This window comes from Aythya fuligula, chromosome 7 (genome assembly GCF_009819795.1).
Source record: "Aythya fuligula isolate bAytFul2 chromosome 7, bAytFul2.pri, whole genome shotgun sequence".
NCBI lineage: Eukaryota > Metazoa > Chordata > Aves > Anseriformes > Anatidae > Aythya > Aythya fuligula.
The window spans coordinates 17,293,299-17,305,981 of NC_045565.1; the positions used below are offsets into that span (position 1 = coordinate 17,293,299).

Here is a 12,683-nt window from a genome sequence, read left to right on the forward strand (position 1 = left end):
TTCATAACATAAATTTGAAAGAGAAGCAGAAGACATAGTGAGATGAAGTGGAGAAAAGCAGAAGTCTCAAACATAAATAAACTTTTTATAAGTTTTGGGGCAACATTCATCAGTCAAATGCAAAACTCTATGCATTTCCACTGAGACACAGGAAGTATCAAATGATTTGTTAAACAAAATATTAGCAAGCAGATCTACCCACAGTGACAAGTATACTTTATTTTCCTAAAATGCAACTCCTTTTCATTTCTGTGCTGGCAGGAATTACATTCAAAACTCCCAGAAGCACGCAACGCCTTACAGGAAGCTCTAAAACTCAACTGTGGCATACCTACAGTAGCCAAGAGACAAAACGGTCAGACAGAGGGTCTGTATCTTGATCCATTTCCAGCATGCTCACAGTGAAAAACCAGACCAGCCAGGCATCTGGTGGTTGCCATGAAATTCTTTGTGGGAACAACCACCCTTAACTTTCCACAGCTTCTGTCAGCCAGTAAAACATTCCTTGGCTAGGAGCCAGGGTTTTTTTTTTTTTTTCTTTTTTTTTTTTTTCTCTCCAATGTAAGACCTTGAAAACGGTCCTTAAATCCATTCGTCTATCAATATTCCAATACTGCCTGAATCCAAGAGAACGAAGTGATTTGCAATCGCTACTTGCACTACATCTGACTGCATGTGAACGAGGTGCCAGGTTTGCCAAATATTACAAAGCCTCAGCCAACACAACTCCTTCACCTACTGTAAGTTCAACAGATGAGGAGGCAGTGACCTAACTCCTCAGGCAGAAAGGAAATACTTGTAGCTGTACACACCTCCAAACACGCTCACCATAAAGATCCCGATTATTTTTAAGTACAGAAGAATAAAGTACTATTTTAAGACCAATTTACAAATGCCAAACACACTGGAGAAGAAAAGAAAGACAACTGTTAACTAGCCTTAACTATTTCACAAATCGCAATTGAAACGCTCAAGGCAGCTCTCCATTTCCCCCTAACAAATGAGCGAGGGTTCTTCACCTCCACTTATTCTGAATGGCCACTGTCATACCAACAGGTTAACCCAGAAATAATTAGCTGCTCTTGGGATGCAATAAATTCTTCAGATGAAGTGTTTAAAAGCTGCAGTCAAAGATTTATACAAGCATATTTTGTGAAATAATTTTATTCTTTTAAACAGATGTCTCCTCAATTACAAGCCTCATCTTTCTTCACAAAGATGCACTGTCTCATGTGAGTGATCACGAAGAAATTTTCAAGACCTTCCTAATTTCATTCTGAGCAGCAGCCGAGGTAAAGCACATCAAACCCAGCCGTGAAAGCCATGCACACGCTGCGGAGCAATTCTGAAGGGTAAAGAACATCAGTAAGGCAGAACAGAAAAAGTAAAGAGCACAGCAAGAGAAAGTAGACATTCCTCCTCTTTGCCAGCAACCAGAAGGGTTATACTAGTGCAGCACATTTGTCCAACTTCCAGCAGAGGCTGGGAGAGAAGGAACAAAAGAAATTTAGTTCCAGCCCCCTCAGCAGCAGATAGTGCAATTGGCACCACGGTACTGCCTTTAGCTCTTGCCAGTGCTGGACAGGTTGGTCCATACCTCTTCCCTGTTGTTCTGCTTACACATCTTTTGCTTCTCCCTCTGACAGCTGCAGAACATATTTACAGCCCTTTCTCAAAATAGTCCTAGCTTGTCAAGCCCCCAGTCTAGCATTATTCCTTGCAATGGAACAGCTTATGTGCAAACCGAGCTACGTCTCCGCACATCCCTCAGTAAGGGAATGTGACAGCATTCGTAGCTCAGTGAGTTCATCTGTGACAGCACCTGGAAGAAGACAACGCTGACCACTGTTTTACTCAGCTGCTTGCTTCTGGCTTGCTTCAGAGTGAGTTGGGAACCCTCCATCCCAGCACAGCTCAAGAGGAAGTTGTGCAGGACTACACCAAAGAACAAGACACGTCAGCCTTCCAGGCTGTACCTCACCGACATCAGCTACAGCAATTCACAGTCCCTCAGGTGCCCCCACTGCCTCTCCAAACCAAAAGGGTTCCAGTAAGAAAGACAAGCCTAAGTGACTTCAGTCTGAATTTGGGGGATGGTGGCTAGCAGAAAAATCAAACGGATTTTATTTTCTCTGTATTTGCTGGATTATGCTCAATTATAAGGATGAGCTTTCAGGTTTAAATGCGCCTTCCTGTTAGCCATCTGTGACCTCATTTAAACAAAATATGCAAAGGACAGCTAGCAGTGTCTAGTACGGCACGTCTTCCACCCCGGCAGCTGAAGTGCCCAGTTATAGGCAGGGAGCTTCCCTCTAAAGAAAAATATAGAAGTGATCAGAGACACACGAAAGGAAACAGCTCTGCCATTTCAAGGAAGTCCACACCTTGGGCAGCCACAACATCGCACCTTCAAATGTCTAATGAAGCCTATCTTCGTCCCGCAGCCCAAAGAACAGAGATAATAATGGCAGACCGCTGAATTATCTTCTGGAGCTCGGTTGCTTTCCCACATCAGAAATTTGTCCATCCATTTTTCTCTGCAATGTGTATTGCCAACCTTCCTGAACCAAGTTCTTCTTTTACTTCATGGCTTCCTGTTGTATAAAACACATCTTCCCTTGGCTGCAGAAGCCCTGGCAGTCAAGGGATAGGCAGTCACAAAGTCCCAGTGAAGCCTATTATCACTTTCTCACTCTTCAAATAGCAGAAGATGCAAGAGGATGTATCCGTGGCTAGTTCTACAAACCCTTTTTTTTTTTTTTTTTTTAAGTGGTAATGTTATTTGCTGGCAGGAAACTCAGGCCTGTCAGAGTTCAAGGGTTTTTTTTTTGTTTTGTTTTTGTTTTTGTTTTTTTTTTTTGCATTTTGCCTTTACAATGTCAAAGTGCCTACAACAAGTAATAGTGGCAAAGCACTTACAGGGAAGTGAGTCTTATTTGGACGAGAGAATCTTCTAGTACTGTTCTGTCACCGTTATACGATGACTCCTCGGGTTGGAGAAGCACCATCTTTCATCTTGGCAGAAAATACATACCGAAATAACTGTTCTCGTTTCACCAGAAACCTGCCAGCCAGACACACTAGACAAAATGATCAAACAGAACCCTGAAATTTTCCTTTTTCTGTTCCGATATTGGCCAATGAACAACTGTTCGGCTGTTCCCTCTGAGCTTTGAGCACAGCAGAGCAAATCAAAATCCTATAACCTTCTGTTAACCCTAACAGACAAGTCAGCAATAGTGCATAGTCCATACCAGTAAGATAGGATGAAGAGTCTAATGGTATTTTCTTAACAATTGTTATACAGCAACATAAAACCTGCGTAACCAACCGCAAGTGTGACAGATGCATTCTCTTCTGCTACACAACCAGCGAGGAAATACTGCAATTCACTGAGATTCCTCTGAGCCCCAGAAGACAAGCAAGCAGTATCAGGAACTCCCTATCAATACAGGCACAGAACAAACAAAAGAGGAAGTCAACCACAATGTGCGAGAACATCCACGGTAAGTGTCCAACAAGTTAAATTCACCAAAACTAGGCACCTTCTTAGGAGACTTAAATGGAAACTTCTTGCCCCCGTTACACGTACAGCAAGTGCTTTTAAGTCACTGCCTGACCCGTCATTGCTACAGGTCCTTTAAAAAAGAAAGAAACATTCTGACAACCAGGTGGTGGAGGACCAACCTGCGCCTCAAGCATACCTGTATACCAGCTACAACCACCACCACAGCTGGGGACACCTCTTCCAGGGCAGCATGGGATGGTCCTGCCTGCGCAGAGATCTTGTACGTGTGCAGGCCACAAGTGCCCCGAGCCCATCCCACCTGCACCAAGGCAGCACGCTGACATTCCAGTCCCCTGCTGAATATTCAACAGGCGTGAAGCCGGCACACTCTGCACTCAAGCGCCACCTCCCATTAATTGAGAGCACAACTACTGAACGCTCAGGTCTGCGTGCCACCTCGAAGCTTACTGCAAAGACAATTTCCATACACCTGTATGGTTTTACAATCATTCAAATACGGCAATGCTGAGACCACCTTCAGCACAGGACACGTTTCTTTCTCGTTACCCAGCAGGGCACTCGCAATCTGGAACACAATTTCTCTTCTCTTTGCACAACTGTAGAAATTAGCAAAGAAGCCCTAGAAATAAGCAATTTACCCCATAAAACAATTAAATCAGTAAATGAAAGGCTGCATAAAACAGTATAAGACTGGTAGGTTATCGATCTTTTTAAAGCATTAGAAACACTTTACAAAAACTGCTGGAGGCACAGAGAGGATTACAATTACCAAAACTTACGTGATGATTCAGCAGAATGATTCCAAAGCAAGACTGTTCCCTTCAGATACACTGCAATTTTACACCTTTTCTCAGGTTGAAGTTTGGAGTGAGGTTTCCCAGAAAGCAGTGCCTGAAATACTAGCACTTATTTCAGGGAAAAAAGGACCAACGTTATCTGTTACTGGCAGAGCAAACCTGCAGAGCAAAAAGCAGGGCAGGAAATAATAGAGGCAGCAAGTAAGACTCAATCAGCGACTAATATCCTGGGCTTCTAGCGCCCAGTACCTTGGATATTCTGTCAGGCGTTGTCATAATGTGCAGCTCGTATCCACAGTCAATTAAGCTGTGGATTTCAGCCTCGTGCTCTCCTTCAGATGGAACAAGTTATTTCTAGCAACATCTTCATGTTTCCTTCTGACTTTTAGGGCTCACCAAAGTGTGGCTACAATGGTGCAGCAGCACAGCCCGAGCTCCTGTACAAGCAGTCCTTTCCTGTTACCCTTCCTAGACACACGGGGCTGCTCGGGCACACCTCGTCCTGCCTCTGTGACACTCCTTCCACCTCTTCAAAATGGAACCGCAAGAGCTTCAAAAAGGAACCAGGCTGCTCTGCCCGTCTGCATGCAGCTTTGTTTGCAAAGACGTACTTTACCTGCACGGAAGTGTTTCCTACAGCATTTCTCCAACACACAGTTTACAGACACTGTACAAATTTTGTAACTTTGTGTGTTAATTTTAAAAAAGATTTACAGTCTCAGGGCTTTAATGTAACTCCATCAGGTTGAAAGTTCAAGAAAAATACAAGAAAAATAGGTTCTCAGTTATTACAAATTAAGCCTTTTGATATTCAGCATAGACTACCTGTGTTTTTTTTTTTTTTTTTTACTATTTGTCATTTATTTCCATGCTTACAAAGCATCAATAACTAAATTGCAGCAATACTGAAATGCTACCTACTCCCTAGACCATTCCAGCAAAACAAAAGCCTTCAGGTATTGCAGAGTGTTCTTATAGTTTATCATCAACTCCACCACGTCTAGTAACAGAAGCCGTGAAAGCAAGGAGCACACAGAAGCCAACAATCCTAAACCAACAACCCTGCCCCGGCAGGATCAGATGGCACTGTGATAAGGCCACAACAGCTCATCGCTACTCTCGCTTCCACAAGCACACAGCCAAGAGTCAACAAATGGAACAATTATCAGGATACAGGCAAAAAGCAGTTCTCAATGTCTTCAAAAATGACTTGGATGTAGGCCTAGAAGGTGTTCTGAGTATGTTTGCAGATGACACTAAACTGGGAGGAGCTGTTCACTCCCATGTGGACAAAGAGGTCTTGCAGAGAAATCCTGACAGACCAGAGGGCAGGGATATCACCAACTGTATGAAGCTCAACAAGAGCAAGCGCTGGATTCTGCACCTGGGACGAGACAACCCTGCCTATACGTACAGACCGGGGGATGAGAGGCTGGAGAGCAGCCCCACAGAGAGGGATTTGGGGGTTCTCATCAACAGCAAGCTGAACAGGAGTCACCAGTGTGCCCCAGCAGCCAGAAGGGCCAGCTGTACTTGGGGTGCTGAGCTCTGCTCTGTGGGGACAGCAACAGGACCTGAGGGAACGGCATGGAGCTGGGAAAGGGGAGGGCCAGGCTGGGGGTTAGGGAAAGGTGCTGCACCCAGAAGTGGTCGGGCACTGGGACAGGCTCCTCAAGGAAGTGGTTATGGCACGGAGCCAAGCAGTGTTTGGACAACACTCTCGGATAGTTTGGTTTTGGGGTGGTGCTGTGTGGAGCCAGGAGTTGGACTCTGTGATCCTTGCGGGTCCCTCCCAACTCAGGATATTCCCTGATATTCTCTGACGTGACACACTCCAAAGCGCAAATACAAGTTGAAGAATCAGCAGGCAAGTTTTCAGCTTCTGATAAATTGTTCTGTGATGGTCTGAAGTTATGCTGAGATCTTTTGATAACCAAGATTTTAAAAGCTGTGTCAAACCTCGATTTCCTCTTTACTTACTATGGATTTTAAGCAGCCAAGTCTTTATCATATAATTGTATTTACACTACTCTTTCTCTAAAGAAACGCATACATTGCTTTTAAAGACATATCTATAAAAATAAAGCATGCTTTTTCATAGTTTTAGTTATTGATCCAATATGGCTGTGCGCACCCAATAACCCCAGAAACACCACCCCTACTTATTTTTAAGTAGTAGCAGGATGCTAAATCCTAGAGCTTAACGTGGAGTCCTCTATTGCACAACCACCTTTTATAATATTTACTTCTGCAGCCCTACAGTTATAAAATAAAGGATGCAGATAAAACATTAGTAGCCAATTGGAGTATTATATACAGAAACACATTATAGCTGATAAATTATTATAGGAGCAGTAAAGGAACTAAAAATTAACCTGCTAACACAGAGCATCGAGCACTTAAGGTAGTACTTCCAATTAAGCACGCTGCAGATAGGTAAAACACTGCACATCTGCAGGGGAGATTAAAAACTGGGGCAAGATACAACGACACCTCTTGACCCCAAGCACACAGCCAGGTGTTCGGGAGCGAGGAGCTGCACACTGAAGGATTAACAGGGAATCAGCAGCCCGTAACGCTGCACACCGCGGGCAGGTGGACTGGATCCTTAAGTCAGTGTGATGATTCAGACTTAGTAACTTTCACTACTATTTCCCCTCCGCTTCCCAAAGAGCGAGCAGAGCCTCCAAAACGTAACCAAGCACTTCGATTACACGCAGATACCTCTTCCAAGCACAGCCAGTTTCAAACCTGAAGATTCACGGACATGCAGTATCCAAAGAATGCTTCCTCTGGTTTCTTAATCTAGAAATGCGTGTGCTAACAGAACACCTCTTTGTGCTTCATTTACGCAATTAATGCTTCCACCCCAATCTCCCACAGTGTTAAAGTTTCATAGTGACTGCCCGACCACAGCCTTCCAAAAAAAGCCAACTGTCCTCTTCCACCAGCTATTTCTGACCCCTCATGTGACGTTACTAAACTGGACATCACGCGAACAAGAACGCTAAGCCGAGACAGAGTTACTGTCTTGGGGATTCGAGTAATTTAGATGAAAAATTGACCGATTTTAGGAAGGAATTGTAAGCTCCATTACGAGTCGGTTAGGTGGTTACTCAGAAGAGCTGGAGCTGCTAAAAGAAGCCACTTTCGAAGAGACATCTAGAAGAAGAGACAGACGGGTTTAACGCTGGGCTGGTGCAGTGCTCGGCTCCCTGTGCCAAACGAGCCGAGCAGCGCCCTGCTGGGAGCCCCCCCGCGAGCCCTGCCCCCGGGCCCCTCAGGCGCCCCCGGGCCCTCACACAGCCCCAAGCGCCCCTCAGGCGGCAGGGCCCGGCCCGGCCCGGCCCGGGGAGGCGGAGGCCGCGCGGCCCCTGCCCTGCATCCCCCCCGCAGTCCCTCACCGTGTGCTCGTGCTCGTCGGCGCGTGCGCGCGGCGGGCAGAGCAGCAGGAGCGCGGCGGCCGCGCGCAGCAGCAGCAGCGGGAGCGGGCGCGGGAGCGGGCGCGGCCCGGCCGCCGCCATCTCGGGCCTCGGCGTCCCCGCCAGGAAGCAAGGCCCCGCCGCCCGGCCGGCCCCAGCGCCCCGCCGCCAACGCCACTTCCGCTCCGCCCGGCCACGTCATCCGCGCCGCGGGGCGGAAGGAGCGCGGCGGGGCGGGGGGGTGGCGGGGCCGGGCGGCAGGGGCGGGTAGGGGCGGGGCGGCCCCGTCATGGCGGCTCCTGCGCCTCAGCGGGGCTCGCGGGGTGTTCGCGGGGTGCCGACCCCACGGCAGTAACCCCGTCATCCCTGCACACTCAGCCTGTGTCAGCAGTCTGAACTCACACGTGCACACCTGCAGTCCCCTATTTCACTAGCAGCAAGGCCCTCTCAGAAGAAATATTCCTCAAACCCTACTGAAAACCCATGTTTGCATTAAAATAAATAAATAAATAGGAGAACCCAGGCTGCTCGGCTAACGCCATGTGTTTCCCTCCAGTCACTGCATCTCAGCCCAAAACCGAGTAGAGCACCCCTCGGATGCAGAGGGGCTTCGGTATCTCCGTAAACTCGGCACTTAAACCGAATTTATGGTTTCGGTGTCTCTGTAAAATTCGGCACTCTTGGTCACCAGCAGGGCCGGCCAGAGCCAGCTGCTGCAGGGCACGCCATGAACAGCAAACACTCGGCCCCGGCCAGCCAGCTGCCGCCTGAGCTCCGGCACTGCTCAGTGCCCAGACAGGTGGCAAGGCCGTTTACTTTTTACCAGCAATTTTATTATCTGCTCGGTCCTTGAGCTCCTATCCTAGGTGAAACAGCTTTGTTTCCTCTCCCCAAGCATGTTCGTGCGTAGTCAACTCTTTGGTCACACGCAGTTTTCTTCTCCGGTCTCTTCTGAGCTTTCATTTCAGTGCATTGCTCGCCCTAGGTGGTGGTGATACACGCCACATGATCCTCCTGCACAACTAGAGTCTACAGCTACAAGGACTCTACTTACCAAGCTGTAAGAGGGGAAAACAATTACATGAAATGAAACCAACTTGGAACAGGGATTTGGGCAGCTCAGAAGGTGCATCTTCGCTGATCTGCAAAAGCCCTGCCTACACCCCAACCATCTACGTGCATTTTAGAGTAAAGCTGTTTTATTGCTGTTCCTTTTCTCCTTGACAGGGTGACAGTTCTGCTGTGACTGCTGGGCAGCAATTTACCCAACTAATCCAGGAAGACTTACAGCTAGACAGTGAGAAAGGAATGCCCGAGACTACAGCTTCATCTTGGATCTTTCCCCTTTCACAGTGCAAAAGGGATGTGAACAGAGCACTGTTTCTGTTTTAAGACTTCTCGGCCTCACTGATCCCAGCTCACCTCCCCTCCAAACCAGAGCCTTGGTAGCATTTGGTTTTGTATTATAGCTCAGTTCAGACTGAGAAAGGATCTAAGCTGCAACAGGGAGAGTGACCAAAAGGCTATTTTATACACATTTCAGCTATTTGGATGTAAACTGTCTTGCTGCAGGCAGTACTAGCAATACAAATCCAGTCCACGGCCAAGTTAACAGGATTATGCAAAGGCAAATGCTCAGATACAGTTCAGATAAATCCTTCTCAGAGAAGACATTCAGCTATTGCATACAGGGGGTGCAGAATTAAAAGTCGTGCAGGGGAAAACAGCCATGGGCTGCTTCAGTCCAACAGCTCTGAAAGGAAATCTTCCATATGACAGCCGTATTTTGCTCTTCAGCTCCTGCCTTCTTCAAGTTTTCCCCTTATGCTACATTTCTGCCGTAAGTTGTGCCTGGCAAACGTGGAAGCAAAGTCCTGCCACGTTGCAGTTCCAATCTCTGGAGCACAGCTGCAGCCAGACCTAAAAAGATGGGGGACCTTTGAACAAAACCAGGGAGCTATGTGCAAACCAAGTACACATGACAGCTGAAGAGAATCAAACTGTTAACTTTCCTCCTTTATTTCTTATATCCCTGCTTCTTTCACTTATCCATGGTACCATCTTCTTTATTTCAGCACCAAAACCTCCTTCCCTGCTTCCAATTTGACTGAACAGTGCTAGGAATTTTGTTGTTTCTAGAAAGGCAGAGGAAGGCAGCTCCCACCTCACCGCCCTCCTGGCTACAGTGACCAAAGAGCAAACCATCAGTAAGAGCTTGAACTGTCAGTGAAGAAGGCACTGAGGTCCTTTGGGGAAAAAAAAAAAAAAAAAAAAAGCAAATCCTCTTCATCAACAGGCCTGCAATACCCAGCCTGCATCCTCACAAAAGGAGAGGCTATGTGAACTGTACTTGGAACACAGCCCATGGGTTTCAACATGTGGATGACATCTAGCTTACGCCTATCCCCATGGGAGCTTCCACCTTCCCTCAGTGCTGCCTGAGTCATGGTTGGCCTCCGTCACTCATGCAGCTCCCTGTGCTGGCTTCACCCCACTGCAAGAGCACAGAGCTACAACTCTATTGCCTGCTCTGCTACAGAGCAAGAGAAGCTTACATGAGCAGATGGAAACTATGCATCTCTCAGGGGAAACAGCTTGAAAAACAAGTCGGCAACATGTCTTAATGCTCTACCCTGAATGCTGTTTTGCAAAATTCCCATCTATGTCACTCATGGACAACTGGAGACCCAGACGTGTCCCCCAAGGGTCAGGATATGCATAGAAGATTGCAAAGCCTTAGAAAAAGCCTACTTTAATGATCCCAGCCCCTTCGGACGAGGAATCAAAATTAATTTCTGCTTTATGTGCTTTCTATGCTTGGCACACGGAGCCCAACCAGGAAACTCTCCTTAAGTGTCCAAGTCCTCCAGCAGAAAAGGCTGGACACAGCTGTTGCTGATTCACAATGCCAGAGCAGAGCAAGCAAAGCCCAGCCCCCAGACAGCATTCGTGCTTCCACAGGAGTATTTGTGAGGTGTGAACATCTATAACTGGAGAGCTGCTATATTACTCCAGGAAATGAAGTGAAAGGTCTTCATAACGCTACAATGAACATGTGCAAGAGATACAGAACAAAGCAGCGCTGCCTCTTCTTTCCCCCTAATTTGAGAGATCAGTCAGATGATTTCAGGGAACAATAACCCCCACCATGGTCTAAGTACAGCTGTTTTGACACAGCAAATCCCTTACCAGCTGCCTTGGGAATTTTCACGGCAAATGTGTCACATGCTGCACCTTGCTAATGTCTGTCCTCTTCAGGGAGGGACAGGGAAAGGCATTTTCAAGAGTGTATGAAAAACACGTTCTTAAATAAGGATAACTTCTCATCCTCCTATGGTTTAATGAATACTGGAAGGAGATTCTAAATTTTCTGGAATTCCAATGTGTCTCCACACAAAATGTTACACCAAACAGCAATGCATTCATCTGTTCCTGCTGTAACGAGTGTTCTTCAAACAAAGTCTTTAAAATGATTGTTTTTACTTTTTGAAGCATGTTTTCCAGTAAAGCCTTTGCACGTTGTATCGAAGGCTTTGTTGACAATGCTTATCAGGATTTAGTTTCTAAATGGACAAGCTCTTTCTTGATCAAAAGGAAACTCTGTGTTGCTGCAGGGCTGCCAAGACACACAGCAGTGTTCTCTTTTCCAACCACGACTTTTCCTTGAAGTCTCAGAGCACGAAAATTCTTCTAAATAAAAAAGTTGTAGAAGGCCAAAAAGTCTCAATGAAAATCATGGGTAAAGTCACCAGAACTTTAGACAGGAAGAAAGGGAAGCAAACATTTGGCTCCCAATTATAAATAATTTAAGACAACCCCAAAAATATCTGTACAAATACACACATACAAACAGAAAAATCTCATATTCCACAGATGTTGAGAGATTCAGCGACCTCTTGGGGGCACAGGTGGAGGATAAAGGCCTTCAGAGCTTATAGGCCTATAAAAAGACAGAATACAAATGCATTAAAAAAGTAACAGAGAACAGGGTTCTGGAACAAACTGCATGCAGGAACATTGTACCTAATAATGCTGTACAAACAAGAGTCATACAAGAAGAAAAGCAGGCTATCAGTGACTCAGCAATACAACTGATGCCAAGGTGCTAGAGCCCTGTTCCTGACCAAGTTACTTCTGCTCCTACTTTGCAATAATTCTGCCATTACTTGGAGGAGATGGCATAATGCTTGTTTGGAATAAAACTTCCATATTATAGTAGCTTTTTTTCCCCCTGAAGACTAGTCAAAGAGCAATAGGAAAAGAGCAAAAGGTTCAAAATATATTTATATTTACTCAAACTAAATATAAATTCTAGCTGTATTCTTGAGAGAAGCCAAGGCAAAACACAGAACTTACGGTTTCCACACATCATTAATGACTTTTAACAGTAGAAGCATTTTATTAACATCTACTCTTAAGTAAATTTGCAGTGGTTGGAATAAAGGAATGTTTGCAAGGTACTAGAATTTGTGGTGGCCTGACCAAATCAATGCAACACTCCAACCCCTTCCCCAACACTTTTATCAAACTAGTGAGGTTCTTTGAGGCCAATCACACAGTATGCTTTGGAGAGCTCTGAAATTTAGAAAAATAAAAAACCTCATAAGAATGGCAAAAGGGAATTCCCCCTGGACCACGTTTAGTATATTCTGAGAGGATCTTCTCAAGAGGGTCAGACACTCAACCTGTGGCACGTACAGGATGCTATTTGAGCTGGGTCAGACTCACTATGGAGGCGCAGTGTGTCTCGGCAGTGCTGCCCACTACTGGGGTGCGAGAACCACAGCAGTTGCATTGCAATAGGCAGGTTACCAACGGGAAACCATTTTCACCAGGTATTACAGACGAGAAGGAAGGACCTTAGTGTTACTTAGCAGTGTTTGTTTCCACTTCATAGTCTGTCAGGCCTTGTTGAGGAGACATTTGCTTCCTGCC

The 12,683-nt window shown here is 46.1% G+C and overlaps 2 protein-coding genes across 2 annotated transcripts in view; both read right to left on the reverse strand.

Annotated features, from left to right (window-relative positions):
* Nucleotides 1-7,950, reverse strand: part of LOC116491375 (transmembrane 9 superfamily member 3-like) — a 42,786-nt gene extending 34,836 nt beyond the window's left edge. Inside the window, 2 exon segments of the mRNA XM_032191263.1 lie at nt 7,731-7,911; nt 7,913-7,950. Of these exon segments, the coding sequence (XP_032047154.1) occupies nt 7,731-7,911; nt 7,913-7,950 (219 nt within the window).
* A 3,174-nt stretch (nt 7,951-11,124) lies between these two features.
* The window catches only part of PIK3AP1 (phosphoinositide-3-kinase adaptor protein 1), a 47,044-nt gene continuing 45,485 nt past the window's right edge, over nt 11,125-12,683 (reverse strand). Inside the window, exon 17 of the mRNA XM_032191454.1 lies at nt 11,125-11,688. Within this exon, the coding sequence (XP_032047345.1) occupies nt 11,634-11,688 (55 nt within the window). The 3' untranslated portion in view covers nt 11,125-11,633. The remainder of the gene's footprint in view (nt 11,689-12,683) is intronic.